General features: G+C 49.9%; 1 protein-coding gene and 1 long non-coding RNA gene across 4 annotated transcripts in view; one reads left to right on the top strand and one right to left on the bottom strand.

Moving 5' to 3' along the window:
- Positions 1 to 17,501, bottom strand: part of LOC101076540 (retinoic acid receptor beta-like) — a 67,151-nt gene that overhangs the window by 13,050 nt on the left and 36,600 nt on the right. For both annotated transcript variants that reach the window (XM_029844583.1, XM_029844584.1), the window contains 2 exons: positions 12,659 to 12,807; positions 4,871 to 5,012 (listed from right to left, as the gene is read on the bottom strand). In XM_029844583.1, coding sequence (XP_029700443.1) covers positions 4,871 to 5,012; positions 12,659 to 12,807 — 291 coding nt within the window. The remainder of the gene's footprint in view (positions 1 to 4,870; positions 5,013 to 12,658; positions 12,808 to 17,501) is intronic.
- LOC115251655 (uncharacterized) lies at positions 1,826 to 7,171 on the top strand. 2 transcript variants are annotated; one of them, XR_003890171.1, is made up of 4 exons: positions 1,826 to 1,871; positions 2,111 to 2,318; positions 3,842 to 3,969; positions 6,775 to 7,171. It is a non-coding gene; the product is annotated as an uncharacterized lncRNA (long non-coding RNA). The 2 variants fall into 2 exon arrangements; XR_003890172.1 differs by having other exon boundaries at positions 3,842 to 3,973.

Below are 17,501 nucleotides of genomic sequence, written 5' to 3'. Positions count from 1 at the left end.
CAGCAGCAGCAGCTACAGCAGCAGCTACAGCAGCTGCTACAGCAGCTACAGCAGCAGCAGCTACAGCAGCAGCAGCAGCAGCTACAGCAGCAGCAGCAGCAACAGCTACAGCAGCAGCAGCTACAGCAGCAGCAGCTACAGCAGCAGCAGCTACAGCAGCAGCAGCTACAGCAGCAGCAGCAGCTACAGCTACAGCAGCAGCAGCAACAGCAGCAGCGGCAGCTACAGCAGCAACAACAGCAGCAGCAGCAGCAGCTACAGCAGCAGCAGCAGCAACAGCGGCAGCTACAGCAGCAGCAGCAACAACAGCAGCAGCAGCAGCAACAGCAGCAGCAGCAGCCACAGCAGCAGCAACAGCAGCAGCAGCAGCTACAGCAGCAGTAGCTACAGCAGCAGCAGCAGTAGCTACAGCAGCAGCAGCAGTAGCTACAGCAGCAGCAGCAGTAGCTACAGCAGCAGCTACAGCAGCAGCAGCTACAGCAGCAGCTCCAGCAGCAGCAGCTACAGCAGCAGCAGCAGCAGCTACAGCAGCAGCAGCTACAGCAGCAGCAGCAGCTACAGCAGCAGCAGCAGCAGCTACAGCAGCAGCAGCTACAGCAGCAGCAGCTACAGCAGCAGCAGCAGCAGCAGCCGCAGCTACAGCAGCAGCAGAGCAGCAGCAGCTACAGCAGCAGCAGCTACAGCAGCAGCAGCAGCAGCTACAGCAGCAGCAGCTACAGCAGCAGCAGCAGCAGCTACAGCAGCAGCAGCAGCAGCAGCAGCTACAGCAGCAGCAGCTACAGCAGCCGCAGCTACAGCAGCAGCAGCTACAGCAGCAGCAGCAGCTACAGCAGCAGCAGCTACAGCAGCAGCAGCAGCAGCTACAGCAGCAGCAGCTACAGCAGCAGCAGCAGCAGCTGTGGTGGCAGCTGTGATACCAACATCTGCTGCTCAGACAGGGATATGGGTTGTGGGTTTACAGCTGTTCTAACACCTCTCTGGTGTTAACGCTGTTGGTAAACGTGATGTCAGGTGTCACATTTAGTTTCCCGTTGACACACACGACTGACATATAAACAATTGGCAAAAATTCCTGTTCCATCTTCTTCTATGTGCCGTCTGTTTGAAGCTGACGTTAATCGCTCCATAGATAATGACCTACATCTCTGACCTATATGTCCTGAGTGTTACGCAGGCAACATCCACATCAAATGGGACCAGACAGCTTCTGGTCGCCGTGACGACAGTAAGCCAGCAAAGGTTACAGTTAAATATAAAGACAGGTGGATGTTTGGAGGGTTCAGTTCTGACTGTATTTCCTGTCTTATTGGTGGGAACAATAAAAATGAACCTTCCTAACATCGTCTGTCGTAGCAGTTTATAAGACTAGCGAGAGCAGTGGGCGGAGCCATAGACGGCCTCTGACTCTGCTGCTCGTCAGAAGAAAGCCGGGAAGACGGCGAGGCCAGAATAGATTTATTTATTAAGTGCCAGTTCCCATATTATTAGGTAGCTAAACAATAAAAGGATATAAATACCATGAAGCAGCATTAGTATTTGTTATTAACACTTATTATAATTCCACCAAGGAGGTCATGTGACAGCCGACGTCCGTCCATCCGTCTGTCTGTCTGTCTGTGTCAGCAAATCAACTCAAAACGTTATGATTGGATTTGTATAAAGGTTTTAGGAAATGCTGCTGCTGCTGGCCAAAGAAGATCTAATGGTGGGGTTTCAGAGTCAGACCATCCAAAGATCAAAGCCAATGGGCTTTGATCATAAAGCAGCCTACTGTTATGGAACCTTGCAGCGCGCCGGCCTGTGTCTATATTATACTATGAGTGTCAGTCACAATATGGAGCTGCTGGGTGGAGGGCTGAGCTCTCACAGTGGTTTGTGTCTAGTATTATGTGTGTAGACGAGGTCACACACACACACACACACACACACACACACTCACACACACACACACACACACACACACACACACACACACACACACTGTGTCTTCAGACTGAATATTTGTGTCACTCAAACATTTGTCACTTTAACCAAGGAAAAAGTGTCAGGGCAGTGGTGATATGTGTGTGTGTGTGTGTGTGTGTGTGTGTGTGCTCCTCTATACACACAGGACAGGGAAATCAGTCAAAACCCTTCAGCCCATGACGGGGGGCGGTGCAGAATAATGGTCTGGGACAGGGATGGTCCACAATCTGTTCACGTGATTGTGTGTACATCGTTTGTCACGCCGTGGTGACTGACTGTCTGGTGAGGGGGTTGAGGTCCGCCACACCGAGGCTGGCGAGCTGCTACACGTGATTTAAGAAGACAGCGATGTGGTGAGTGCACCCCCCACCCCCCCAGGGCAATCAATTACCACCACACTCAGAGCAAATTACTGCTAGCATGAGTAGATACATCCTAATGATGCATCGGACAAGAGGCCATGAAAATATATGAGCTTTTAATACTGGCGGCAGAGCAGAGGGCCCCCCCCACCCCCCTCCTCCGGCCACAGTGATCAGACTTCACAGGCCTTTTTACCTCTTGGATCATGCATGTTTCATCCATGTTCAATACTCTTACTGACCATGACGAGACGTTTAAAACGCCCAGGAGATGATGTGAGACCAGTCAGGATGGTCCAGCTCCTCCAGGTCAGTGTTGGGGTGAGCGTGAGGGTTTGGGTTGCTGTTCCCTGCAGTGGAGTCCAGAGCTGAGAAACCCTGTCTGATGTCCCAGCACGCTCTTCTCCACAGCTATTGTGTCCCTTTTAATCTCTTTTCCTCGTGGTTGCCTCCAGCGCGGCGCGGCGATTGTGGTAATTCACAGAAAGTGTGAACCATCTGTGTGCTGCCACCTTCTGCACCTCTTTGAGCAAACAGACGCAGCCGTAAACAAACACCATCTATCTGGAGGCCGACGCTGCTGCTCAACATGGCAGCTCCCTCAAACCAAGCAGGTGGACCCATGATACTTTTCTGCTGCCGCCAGAGTGGCAAATTTAGGGTAATAGTCCTGACGGGAACATTGGGGGGAGGGGTGGTGGTGGCTGGGGGGAGGTGACTGCTGAGACTGAATGAGGAAACAAAGAAAAACCACAGTTTCTTGACAATTATCTCATCAAAGACTGCAGTTGAAACAGGCAATGACAGCTAATCCTGCCTAAACTCATGAGTGTATGTGTGAGTGTGTGTGTGTGTGTGTGTGTGTGGGGGGGGTGTCCTCCTCTTACTGCAGCCCACCACCAGAGGGCAAATAAGATGATTCAGCTTAACTGGCTCATTTTCACCACACAGCTAACTCAAGCACAAGCTAGCCTGGCACAGACCAGGAAATGTCCTCATAACACTGGTTCAAAGCCATGAGACACACAAACAGATAATAAAGGAGCTCATATCTGCAGTAGATCATGTGACCAGAAATTAGCTAAAATATTGAGTGTCCTCAAAAACCTGCTGATCTGTGTCAGTCTCTGTCTCTCTCTCTCACACACAAACACACACACACACACACACACACACACACACACACACACACACACACGTGCACACACAAACAATGTGTCTGTGTGTTTTGCTTGCCGTGAGTTTCAGTAGCACACAACAGCAGAGTTGCTCCCGATGGCAGATGTTGGGCTATAGAAGAAACCGAGTTTATCAGGAACAACGACCCCAGTGAACATGAACCCGGCTGTCATGTGTGGCCACGCAGAGACAATATAAAAGGTCTATTTCCAGGTATCCACCTGATTCATTGGTCAGCCCGGTGTTTAAAACAGAGGTCCCTCAGGGCTCCTTGATAGGGCCACTCACTGTCAATTCATCCAGACTTTTTGAGCGTGTGTATTATTCCTCCACAGATTTTACCACATTTTGGGGGTTTCTGTGGCATTTCTGTGGGTTCACTGTCGGCGCCGTCTGATGCTACGAGGCTTCCATCATCATTGGTGCGTCTGTGAGATCGGCAGATGAGATGAAACATGCAACTGTAAGTAAGTTTTTCTCTCAAAACTACCTCAATAAAACATATTTTTGTAATGTTATTGCCAACATTTCTGAAGGCCCAGCAGTGTTTTTCAGAGGCGGGAGGCTGATGACTCCGCACTGTCTCCTCCATCAACAAATATATGGAAGGAACTATTTTTCCTCTTTTCTCATCAGCGGCCCTGTAGGGGTTTAGCCCGAGCACATTAGGATATCATCGTTTCCATGACTCCTCTGCTGAGGTGTGAAACAGCATCAGAGGGAGGAGCGGCCTCCCCCTGTGGCCTAATGGACTGTGAAGTGGACCTGAGCCATAAATGCTGATGCAACCAAAGGATGCCAATAACCTGTGAAATGCAAACGGTTCCTATGGATGGGGATGGAGCGTCAGGGCCGTGAGGACCATCGGTGACGGCGGTGGGATGGTTTAATGTAGACAGAGTTCCCGGCGTCTGGAGTTCCGCAGGGCAGAGACTCTTCAGCCGATCAGATCAATACTACACTTATAACACTGATGAGCTGGAGCAGCTGTGGAGCAGATGTTCCCTGGAATCCCTCCTCTGATTCACATCATCTGTGGTTGTCTGACTGGAGGCGGAAATGTCGCCAGTTTGGGAAATTCAGAATGTGCGAAAGCTGCGAGAGGCAGGAAAAAGTAGTGCCGCACATCCCCACATTTGACCTCTGACCCTTTGCTCACAGGATATTTTAGAACAGTATCAAATGTGATTGCGTAGCTCCGGCTGTCCTCAGATCTGCTCAACATCTGCATCTACACTCCAACACAGCTGTGGTTCTAGAATATTCTGGTCATGATTTAAAGTCCTGGAAAATATCTGTTTTATCTCTTTAACTGCGGCTGGGTCTGCCCGAGTGTCGGTGCTGTGATGCCCTCTCAGACTCACACTCTTTGGACATTCCCACTTCGAAGCACTTCTGAAGGCGGCAGTACTGACAGCGGTTCCTCGTCACCTTGTTGATGATGCAGTTCTTGTCGCGGTGACACGTGTAGACCATGTTCTTCTGGATGCTTCTGCGGAAGAACCCCTGTGGACGCAGACAGAACACAAATCAGACATCAAATTCAGACAGGAGGGGTTAACAGCGAAATCATGAAGTTACAACAGTCTGAGCAACATCGTCACGAAGGTCAGAGAGTCAGAGGCTCCCTGCTGTGACACCTCAGGGCGTCGAAGAGAGACGCCGACGCGGATCAAGGTGACATTGACTTAAACCCAGAAGACACCGATGTCCCTGAAATTTAACATCTCAGAACTTCAAACGTGCTGTTTCATGGACATTTGTGAGAGTTAAGGGCTGTGCGATGAACCCAGGGGATGTTTAACTCTTTCATCTCCGGGTCGAGTCCAAATTATTGGAATCATAATTCACATTTCAAGGCGGGTCTAAAAAAGAGCTGGACATCCTTGAATGTCTGAGACATTCATTAACAATAATCCCCTAAGATACAAGCACAAACGCTACCGTGGTACCAGCAACGCTAATTCTTCTGAGGACTTCCCACAATAACAGGACAGAGAGACCTTTACATTCCGAGGAGACACATTCTGCTCGGTTCCTCCTGTTAGCCAGCTGACACAATGATTGAACGTCTCATTCGACCATGTGACGTGCGAGGCGCTTGAAGGACAGCACTGATGAAAACTGTGGATCTGCTGTCAAAGTCTGTGCACAGAAGAAGAGGCTGACCCCAGTTCAGCTGCTTGGTGGCAGAAAACAAAGCGAGCGCGTCCTCACTCATGTTTTCCTCTTGATATAAATTTGAAGTTCCTCTGGGGTCCTTAGCAATCATCGTCCATCACCCAGGCCCGTTCACACATGTTTGCAGGCGTTTTTGCCTCAAGAGTTTCATTCAGTGTGTGTGTGTGTGTGTGTGTGTGTGTGTTGGTGGTAAAATTCCATTTACCATTGCGGCCTGTGACGGATGGGACCTTGCCTTTTCATTAGTGAAGCGGGATGCATGATGGGTAACAGATTAGATCACAGGCCTGAAACGGCTGACTCTGTAGCCCATCTCGCCTCGGCCTCGAGCATCCGTCAACCTCTGGCCCGCCCCCTCGGTAGCACAGACGCTCGCTGAAGGCAGCCAATCATACTGCGGCTTTGGCGGCACGTGGCGAGCTTGGGGTCACCTGCCCTCACTTGGTATTATTCATTTTCTTAATAGAGGCTTTTATCCTGGCTGATGTGGGCCGAGAGTGTTCCTACGCATTAGCGGCGGCGTCTGATGGATGAGCGTGGAGGCGGCCGGCGCCGCCATCAGCCGCCATATCAGAGTGTTCAGGTTGGGTGCAGAGCCCAAGGCTGCTCAGGTGCTTATGTCATTCAGAGCTGAGAGCATACAGGTCGCTTAGCCTTGGAAAACGCTGGGAGTGTGTGTGTGTGTGTGTGATAAATGGACTATGTTCTGTGATTCTCCAGACTGGCAGCTGAAGCTGCTTCATGTTGATTCCCAGAGCTTCAGTGAGCAAACATCTGCGGCGCCTCTGAAGCTGGTTGCCATGTTTGACACAACGGTCGTTGCCAGTGTGTCGCTAATCCTCAATAAAACACCTGTGTGGCTGGAGGTCAACGTCATGAGAACACAGAAGCTTCCTGAGGGGAAAAGTTAGCTTGCCTAATCCATTCCCATCAGGAACAGCGCCATCTCGTGGCGGATCTGTGGTAGAGCAGCTGATTAAAGGAACCGTCTAAATCCTCCTAGGAAGCTCTTCCACTCTCCGAGTTACACTTGTCACACACTTTAGCTCTTTAATGTCCTGTTTTCCTCTCTTCTTCTGTCCTGCAGGTCGTCTCCTCCACCACAGGACCAGTGCGTCCCTCAGACACCTTTGAGCTTAGATAGCATCTTTAGTTGCTGTTAGCTGTGTAGCTTTGAGTTGCTATGCCTGCATCACCTGTGCTTCATCTAGTCTGTTACTGGTCCAGTCTGTTACTCTGATGACATCATCTGTAAACACTGTCTGTTTATACTCGTGTCCACGCTGCGTGCAGATAAGACCTTGTCGAGCTTTGATGTCAGGGCACCAGTGGACATGAGCTCGGCCACCTGGGAGACGAGGCCGCGTCCCCCCGGAGTGATTAGGTGCACCTTAATCGACAGCAGATCGTTATCAGCCACGCTGTTATATTAATGGGGGATATTGTGTCACAGCCGTCTCATTTACAGATTAAAAAACGAAAGTGCAGCCTATTACTTATTTACCTTGTCCAGCTGGTCTACTCCTCTTTCTCTACCTCCCTCCCTCCCTCTTTTCCTGCCATCGGCTGGCCGTCCAGACCCGGCCCAGCGCTCCGCGCAGCCGAGGAGAGCGAGGAAACGGAGGCGGATTAGCTTTCGCTCTTAATCGTGTCGACATCTTATCACTGCTGTGGAAAGTGGAGAGGACACTGGAGACCCTGGAGGGGGAAGGGAGGGGAGGGGGGGTGTTTATCCTGTCCACACTTGGACGTGCAACACTGGACAGATGGACTGGTCAGCAGGAACAGCCACCGACGTCACATGACAACAGCCACCGACGTCACATGACAACAGCCACCGACGTCACATGACAACTTTATTTCAGGTCAGAGATCAGCGATGTTCCACTGTGGGGTCGTGTCAAAGACTGAAAGCAGACGACACGACTAATTTCGACACGACACGGGCTAATTTCATCTGAATTAGCAATTAGCAGCGCTAAACTGGATGGAAACGAGGTTTTTTCTGAACACGCAGATCAGCTTCGTCCTGATCTTTCTCAGCTTTTTATCTTTTTCCACGCGGCTCCGTCACTTTCAATGAATGTTGGCAAAAGCGAAGGTCGACATCCAGGCCAGTCGGAGCGACCCTGACACAGCCCAACGTGCACGTCTCATCCAGCCACCAACCTCTGGCCCTCATCCAGATAAAGGGATTTTTAATAAGCTGGAGCAAAGGTGCTTCTTCCTGTTCTGGAACTGCAGCTTTGTTCAAGGCCTGTAGGACAAATCCAGGTCCTCTCGTCACTTTGACGTCAACACAAGGTTCTAAACAACAGCCAGAACAACCTTTTTTTAGGTTCTGTGCACCTAAACGTTCCTCCAGTCAACAGAACAACTGTGCACCTGTGCCATGACTGGAGGCGGCGAGCAAAGAAAGAGCACAGTGGGACAAAAGACAAGCTGCCCACACAAAGAGCTGCGCTGTTCCTGTCGCAGATGTGAAACAGTTCAAGTGCAAACAGATGGACAGAAAACAGGCAAACAGGCGGGAACACTCTGGGACCCCCGGCGTTCCTCAGGGAAACCCAATCAGAGGTTATCAGCCTCCAGCGAGAACCTGGAGCGCTGATGGACCAGGAGATATGGGAAAGACTGAAAGGTAAGTATGGGGGGCAGATGAGAGGGCATAAAGAAGAGGGAGAAGGGGGGTGAAACGAGGAGCCGTGTGACTCCCCCAACCACCATGAATAGCTGGAGAGACAAGAGACCCGGAGACTGAGCGAGACACGAAGAAAAGACAACGGAGGAGGTTTCAGATCACCCCGTCCTCCACAGACGTCCTACTGTGATCCTATTCTTCTGCCCCCCTCTCGCTATTCAGCGCTCGTCTTTCGGCTCCCGGACCTGGCAGGGGCCCCCGGGGCGATCAGGAGCTCCGGAGGCCTCCACTCCGCTCGCTCTCACACCAACACACCGCCGCCCTGATTCACAGGAACGGCGTGATTTCAGAGGTCACCTTTCCCCCAAAAGGGTCAGTAAAGCCAGAGGTGGGCGGGGCTTCTGCAAAGAACACCTGAGAAGGAGTCAGACAGCGTTTGCGTGTTGACGCAGAGAGAGACGCTGTGTTCTGGCGTTTGTGCCTCTTTCCCATCACGCCGCTGCGGCGCTGCCCCTCGCCGCCTGATTCTTCACTCTCTGTTAGCGCTCAGGCTCCTTTCATGTTGAACAACTTTGACAAATCACATTATGGCGTGCGTGCTAACTCCGGGGGAACTGTATAGATCGTGCTGACAGGCAGAACGCAGGCAGAGAATGGACCTTTTTCTCCTCTTCCCTTTTGCTGCAGCTAACTGTCAACTCCAGCAGGCTCTTCATCAGCGGACGAAGACGAGCACATCATCAAATCCAGGATGAGGACTGAAGAAGCTGCATTTCTCTGGATGACGGAACAGAAATCTAAATGATGACAGTCCTGCTACTATATAACAGAGAACCACTGACCTCTGATCGCTGATCCCAGAACTTTGATCCTCTATCTGAATAACCCCACGCCACCAAGTTGGATATGTGTTCTGTCAATCCAGAAAAATCTAATTCCTTACACCCGTGAAGCCCCAAAACAGCCGTTGCTGCTGAGGCAGTCCAGGTCTGGGGGTCAGAATCAGACTCCGAATGTTCCGTCCTGAGGTGCTTCTCTGTCCTGATGTTACGATCATGGTTCTGACAGCTGGAAACAACCAGCAAGAGCTCTTTCCACATTAGCTACAAATGTCACGGTCGGCATTCTGCAATGACTTATTCAGCCACGGTTTTAGCTGGTGTGAGTCTAGCTAGGCTAAGCTAGGCTAGGCTAGTGCATCTGTGCACGTAAACAAAGGTCTCCTTTAAAGAAGACGGAGCAGCAGGATGAACACATGCTAATCACGCCCTGATTGATTGCAGATGGATCTGGGTCAGTGTTTATCAGGCTGTGAGGTGGAACCACGGCTGAGCGGCGCCGCGAGCTCACACACAGGATTGTTTCTTCGTCTTCTCAATTGTGTTTTATTCAAAGGGTTATGGTCCCCCGCTTGTCAAAGCGGTTCCATCAGACTAATCCTGCACTGTCGACGCCTCGGCACCCAGAACTGAGACAGAAGGAGGGGTGGGCCGCTCAACTTTTGTCTCGGGCCCTAAAGGGCTGTCAGCGCCAGCGACACGCATGCAAGACTCATGCTGCCTTTCTTTTACGCACATTCCAGAGCTTATGCAAGCGCTGCAAAAACAACATTACCTCCAGTGATGTTCATGATAAATTTGTCTGAAAACGACAGATTTGGACCACCTGACCTTTGACCTTGACCCAGAGATGTGGCCAGTTGATTTAGATCCTGGTTCTGTGCAAATCCAACCTCAGCTTCTGTTTCAGAGCAGAGAATCTGGAACTTTTCCCTCCAGCTGCCTTGAAAATGTCCCATGGCAGCCTGTTTTTTTCCGTTGGACAATGTGGACGGTCAAGGGGGACAGGAAGTGCGGAGCCTGACTCGACTTTGGAAGATGTTCTTGACTTTGGGTCAGCCTTGATGAAGGTGTCAGCTGCTGCATATGGATGCACGTCTGGAGCTCCATATGTGTCTTTTAACAATTCAAATCAGCCAATCTGCCGGACGCCGCGGCAACGCAGCCCTGCTGCTAACAGAGGAGCTGTCAACGCCGCCACAACCTCAGCGCACCGCTTCAACTCCCTGCTGGGAAGATCAGCCATCAACAGACAAGAATTCCGGGAATGTTGTCATGGATGAAACGTCCTAAACTGTCCGAAAATACTCAATATTCCTGATTTTGCTCTTTAAAGTCTGAAGGCAGAGAAACCCAAAGTGATTGTTTGTCCTATATTCTTTATTTTTTGGGGAGATTATGAGAGCAGGTTGATGGGAGCAGCAGAAATTGGTGTAAAAATCTGACATTTTTTCCTGTGAGCTGACGAAGAAACCAGATTCCTCAATCAAGAGGCAACAACACAACCTCCTAATTCCCCAGTATAAACGCTCAGCTGGGTCCGTAATAAAAGGATTCTATATAAATAAATAAATAAATAAATAAATGCAAACGCTTTTTCTAATGTCGGCTGGTAGAAACCAGGATTGAACTGTGACCTGTCTTAATCTGACACCCTCATTAACGATCCAATCAAACTCAGATTAATTCAAATCAGGCCTCATCAGGGCTCAGGGGTCAAGGGTCAGGGGTCAGGGGTCTCCACACTTCCTCAATAAAGCTGCTAAGTGGGAACTTACATTCCTCTGCTGGATCAAAAGATCCTGTACACCTGTCGGTACCAAGATCACTTCCAGATTCCATAAAGGATCCTTTATTTCTGCATGTGCAGTGTCCATGGCACACACACACACACACACACACACACACACACACACACACACACACACACACACACACACACACACACACAAAGCTCTAATTGGCACGTTCACTGAGCAGTAAAAGGCTCTACAGCCTACAGCTGTACAGAACGCATGGTTGCATCTGGGGTTATAAATCAGACAGACAGAAAAAACTATAATCCGCAGCTTAATCCGCTTGAGTCAAGACGTTGCTAAAATCAGGCCAGTTTGTGCGTGAACCGTTGTTACATGTTTGAGGCTCTGACAGACGGACAAGATGAAACTCTGACACACACACACACACACACATTCCATCAGCAAACAGATTTCTGCTTAAACAGGGGTCAGAGGTCGCAGTGCATATTTATGATCAGGCTTATATTAAGGCATCACGGGAGCTGGTGCAGAACTCCGTCTGACCCACAGAAGAGCCAGTGAGCCGATGGCCACCTCCCTCTGGGCCGTAACTCCAAAGGATTCCTGACATTCCAGAGGCAGCGAGCAGAGCAGCCATCGGCAGGAACACCGAAAACATTCCTGCTCCCAGCAAGTCGCTCAGACTTTGCTTTCACTTTCTCAGCTCCTCTGCCTGACACACTTAGCCACTTTTAAAACTTTGCAGCCTTGTCACCGCCTCGCCTGCGGAATGTTTTTGACACACACATTGTGTCTGCACATGCAGGGTGTGAGAGCGGTTGCCTGGCAACAGCTGCTGTAAGTGAGACAGGCCAGACATGTGCTGGCGGAGCAGATGTTGGCAGGAATGTCTAAAAGTGGAACATTTGGGAGGGAGACGCGACGCCGTCATGACTTAAAGGCTTCATCTGAAAAGCATAAACAGCCTCAGATCTCAGCCCGCTGCAGTCGCGTCAGCGTCAATCTGACGTTGACACGTCAACAACAACTCAACCACAACATGAGCGACGTTTGTTGGACTGTTGAAACACAGAGCTCATTTTTGTTTCAAGCCATTTTCCCTGGCAGTTTCAACGTCATGATGAACACCTAAGAACAGGCAACACAGCTGCGACAGCTACAACGATGCTGCGACACAGCTGCGACACAGCTGCGACACAGCTGCGACACAGCTGCGACACAGCTACAACGATGCTGCGACACAGCTGCGACACAGCTACAACGATGCTGCGACACAGTTGCAGCACAGCTGCATCACAGCTGCGACACAGCTGCGACACAGCTGCAAAGATGCTGCAACAATGTACATCTGTTTATTGACATGTTAAAAGTGTTTCAAAAGTTAGGGAACTACAGCCAAGAAACCTTTTTATTGAAGTTTTATTTTTATTTGAACTGGAGTAGTAAGAAATTCAGGTAAAAAGTTCACACACCCACCCACCCACCCACACACACACACACACACACACACACACACACACACACACACACACACACACACACCCACCCACCCACACACACACACACACACTCACACACACACACACACACAGGTTCACTATTTGGGGCGATTGTGTTCAGTTTCATCCAAATGTGTTCACATTGTCCTGAGTTATGAAGGCCATAAAGCAAACAAAATGATCTGGATCAGAATCAGGATCCAGACTCTGAACCCACGTACGGGGGTCCTACCTTGCAGCCCTCGCATGCACTGACGCCATAGTGGTACCCAGAGGACTTATCCTGGCAGACGAAGCAGGGCTTGTAGACTCTGGGAGGGGGCGGCGGCGATGGCGGGCTGGGGACCAGCTCCTCGGAACTGGTGCTCTGGGTCTCGATGGCTGCCAGAGAAACAAAGCAGAGGAGAGAAGATGAAGGAGGGAGAGGAAGCTCGGGCTGCTCTCCTGGCGCCCGCAGCAGCCACCTTAGCGGCTCGCCACTCCGACAGGTGTCAAACCGTTTCAGCGCTTTAGCCAATTATTTGGATAAGTCTCTCAACACGTCGGTTTCTATCAGAGGTGAACAAGCGATACCTGAGGTGAGAGCGTGCACGGACGCCACTGCTGGCCACATGCACATTACCTTCCTGCTGAGAAAATGGAGAGCAGTGTCTGCAGGATCTCCGCTGATTCGATTACTTTCTTCCGCACTTCAGCGTAAACTCAATTACTGATGTAAGAGACACGCTCTCCTAATTACTGGACCCTCGTCCCTGCCTGGAATTCCCTGGTGGTTTAATCTAATCTTCCGCTCGTTTACCCCGAGCTTTGTTTTCTTCTTCTTTGCGTGTCTGCTTGTAGGATCTGCAGACTTTGAGCTGATCTGCGAGGGGGCGAGCGACACCTCGGATGAGGAAGAGAGAAGCCCAGCAGGGTTAATGAGACGATTTACGAAGCCCTCCGTTCTGACTCTTATCTCTGTCTGAGGAGAAGTTTCCACCGCTCGTTACCAAACAGCGACAGCAGCAACTTCTTCAAAGTTGAAAGGATCTTTAGTAGAGTTGCATAAACTGCCATAATGGTGCTGTTCGCTGGTTTCGACCCGCTGGTCGGGATTTTAGCTGTTTCTGAGGGAAAACAGCTTCACTTCATGGAGGTGTTTCATGGGGGTGACCTGCTTTCACCCCCCCAGCACAGACGCTCCCACTTCAAGTCGGTCAGCTCGCTGCTCTAAATAGGCTCCATAGTTCCCCTTGTTGCTGGCAGGCAGCAATCATCTCCGAGGATGATTAATAAAGTTGCTCCAATGAAACTATGTTGCTCAGGCAGAACAGGGACTTACGGACACGAAGCCGATACACAAAGGTGCAAAAGTTACAGGTTGAAACACAAAACTTTGTTAAGTACGTAGTTGAAACAAGGCTGGAAGTTGCTGTTATTATTCCTGCTGCTTTGTTACAGGACAAAGATAATCACAGATATTTCGCAGTCATTCAGATAAAAGTGTTGAGTTGCTGTGTTGTTGACAGTTGCTGTGCTGAGGCTGCAGGTTGCTCATCCAAAGAAACACGAGGTTGCTGTAATAACTCAAGTTGCTCAGATTAAGCTGTAATCAGATAGGATCAGCTCCGTTGCTGCAATAGCATCCAACATGTTGCTCAGCTCAGAGGAGGACGGCAGTTTCTTCCTGCTTCTCCTGACTCTGATCGGAGGAAAACGCCGTCTGACCTGCCTTCAGAGCAACTGGTGACGGCTCAGTGTGTGTGTGTGTGTGTGTGTGTGTTTGTGTGTGCGCACACTGCGGTCCCCTCTCAGGTGCAGAGCAGCCTTTTTCCATTTTCTGCGTGATTAAACTTGGAGTCGCAGCGGCTGCGTGTTCGCACACAGAAGCTCCGTCAGGAGGATAAAGGCTGATGACAGATCAGTGTCACAGCTTCCGAACAGGCGGGAAAAGAGAGGCGCGGCGGCCGAAGCCTTCGCCTCTGGCTGAACCTGCCGCTGGGGTCAAACAGGAGAGCACACACTCCCAGCTGGAGCCCAGTGAAAGCGGCTGGTCTGATTGGCAGGGCATATATGCCAAGCTCAAATTTAGCATTTCTAAAGTTTGTAGGCCAGTAAACAGATCTAATCCTCATGGAGCCGCTCTCCTCTGGTCCTCCCATCCAGAAATGCATCAGGAAGATCTCAGAAATGAGCTCTAACTTAACCTCTTCTAGTAAATGAAAACACCCCAGTCAGCTTTCAGTCAGCTTTAACTAGCTGTGGCAGCTAATTAGCCTAGCCCAAATGAGTGATGTGAATCTCCAGATTCTTATTAGAGATGTAATTTTACAAGCAGCCCCATAGGTTACTCTGCCTGGACTAATGTCATTAATGTCTTCGGAAAACACTCACTATTTTCATTTGGGTTGAAGCTTATTTTCCTGTTGTTGGTGGGAGAATCCTGGAGGGGTAAAAGGAAAATGTGTCCACCTCCTCCTGCCCCACTCAGCCAGGCTGGAAGTGTTTTTCCTGCAGGACTACATCGCTCACGTCCAGCCGGCCAAGTCAGAGGAAATGGTCAGAGTTCACCCAGAGTCCACCGACGCGAAGCAGCTCTGCGTTTGGACCAGACCCGCTTCAGAAGCTCTGGAGGAAAGACGGTAAACGGGGAGGAGCTGAAGTGTTTGACCTTCTATCGGCTGGAAAAGAGGAGCAGCTTCCAAAAAAACCTTTAAAGCTACTAAGTCTGAAACCTGAGAGAAATATCGCATCAAAATCAAATACTGGTCTTGAAGAAGTATCACATGTACTTCTGAAGAGAAATGAAAGTACAGTAAACCTGCGGAGAGATCAAACAAGGGGATCTAAGGTTGTCACGTGACCAACACCCCGACCCCTTTTGAAACGTCGCAGTGACCTCCAGGGCCACAGCAGAGACCAGGTCAAACAACAGGACAGGAAGCAGCGTGGACGTCAAGGGCGGAGACGTCCACTTCAAAGATTCCTCCAGGAACGTGATCACACAAACAAAGAGCGTAGAAGTGGACGGAGAGAAATGAGGCGTTTGAAGTCTGCAGGAAACCATCCCGCCAAGTTCTCATGAAGCAGAGAGGAAAACGGAGGCGTGGAGGGAAACGGAGCTTCAAGTGAAGTGTGACTGTATCTGTGACAATGACCCTGGACCCTGGACCCTGGACCCTGAACCACAGACTGACCTCACTGATGACTGACTGAATACAGTCAGAGAGGTTCTGGACCGGCCTGAACGCGTCCACGGGAAAGCCGTGACATCAGACACAGAACATGGTTCTGCTCATGGCGGCTGGACCACGCCGGCCTCAGAGGGGGCAGAGCCTTGGACCTCTGCTTTCTGTCTCCAGAACAGTCGGAACAAACCAAAGAGGGTTCTGGTAGCTGATTTACGACCAGCATTACTATGACCTGGATGACCGAGAACCTTCACAGACATACAAAGCAAAGTGGGGAATTTCTAAATTCAAATGTTCAACATTCAATTTGAAAATTGACCAGAATCTGGACCTAATCTACAGTAATCAAATCAATGTTCTATGAACATTCACGGTAATTCTTTTCATTACACTTCAGTTCGCTGAGGTTAAGAAGCTCTGTAAACAACAAACATCGGAACATTTGAACTTCAGCAGCATTATGAATCAGGCTGATGTTTCTTTTCTGCAGCTCGACCCAGATTCCTGATGAACACACACACACACGCACACGCACGTGCGCGCCTGGTTGCCGTGGAGCTGCAGGTGTGTGACACATGAAGGTCACCATTACCGCAAAAGAAAGAAAATCACCGTGGCGACAGAAAGCGTACTGATGTTCTGCACTGAAACTGGTTCTGCGTGGAGCACAGACAGACGGCAGCGTTCCTGTTCTCCACAGAACGCTCCTGTGGAACAGAGGGGTGGAACCCAGCATCATGGGGCCTGCAGCCACACCTCTTCAATATTAGCTGATAAAGGCCATAAAAGTGCTTCTGTCTGGAAAAGAATCACTACAAATGTGGGGCTCTTCTCACAAACCACCGATCAAAAGGTTGAAATACGCCATGTTGTGAGTAAAATCTGCAGAGGGGCCGAGGTGGGGCCCCGGCGGGACCCCTGACCCCATCCTGGCTACACTCTCAAACACGCCTGCTGTCCCACACACGTCCCTCATGGCTCTGAAGCTCCTCCGCTGTTAAATTAGCTGCAGTTTAAGCTGCTGACGGCCTTTCGTGTCATATCGGAGGAGCTTCGGCCTTCGAGACAAAAGGGCGGTGGCGCCACTCATAGGCTGCGTCTGATTATCTGTAAACGCGGGTCTGATTCGATGTTTTCCAGCGTGGAAACGTGTGTTTCCTTCACCACAAAGCGCGTTTTATCAGCGTAAAGAAGCCCTTGATCATTCTTAATTAACGTCTAAACTGGAAGAGGAAGTGCTTTAATGGTCGGTCTGTTGTCAATGCGGCTAATTAGCACCCAGGAGGTTTGCATTATCCCCCACAAATAAATGAATAAAGCTGCATCTCAGCGACCCTGCGAGAGGCGTTTTCAAAGCAAAGCTTGATTTAAACAGCGGTGAAGAGCAGCGGCGGCGGCGGCGGTGGCGCTTGACCAGCAGCTGAGAAGATTCAGAACATCAAGAGCAGCTTTAAAGATGCCGAACGTTCACGTGCAGCTTCTGCTGAGCTTTTTGTTTTAAGTGATGCTGGATTTCACTTTTACAGCAGGAAACATGTTATTAATAAATAATGAGAAGAAATCAAATAAAATTCTGCCGCTGCAGTTTTCCAGTTAATTCTGCACTTTTCAGTCGGTTTGGACTGAAGGTGGAGATCTGTGGAAAATCTGGTGCACGTTACAAGTCTGGGAGCACCTCCAACAAACTGGGCAGCGCCTGTGGTCAAACTCCAATTATTTTCTCTAAAAATTGAGGTTACATTTATATCAGAATTGTAAATCATGTCCTTTATTATGGACATCAAGAATTTCATGATAAATAAATTAAAGAGATTTTAATGATGAATAAAAGACGTCAGCGGTTATTGAGAACATAGCGGTTTGCATTTTTAAACCTTTTTAAACAGTTATATGTTTAACGTTCGG

Source organism: Takifugu rubripes, chromosome 12, assembly GCF_901000725.2.
Source record: "Takifugu rubripes chromosome 12, fTakRub1.2, whole genome shotgun sequence".
NCBI classification, from domain to species: Eukaryota; Metazoa; Chordata; class Actinopteri; order Tetraodontiformes; family Tetraodontidae; genus Takifugu; species Takifugu rubripes.
The sequence above is the reverse complement of the archived record's forward strand: the minus strand, read 5'-3'. Positions and strand labels throughout refer to the sequence as shown.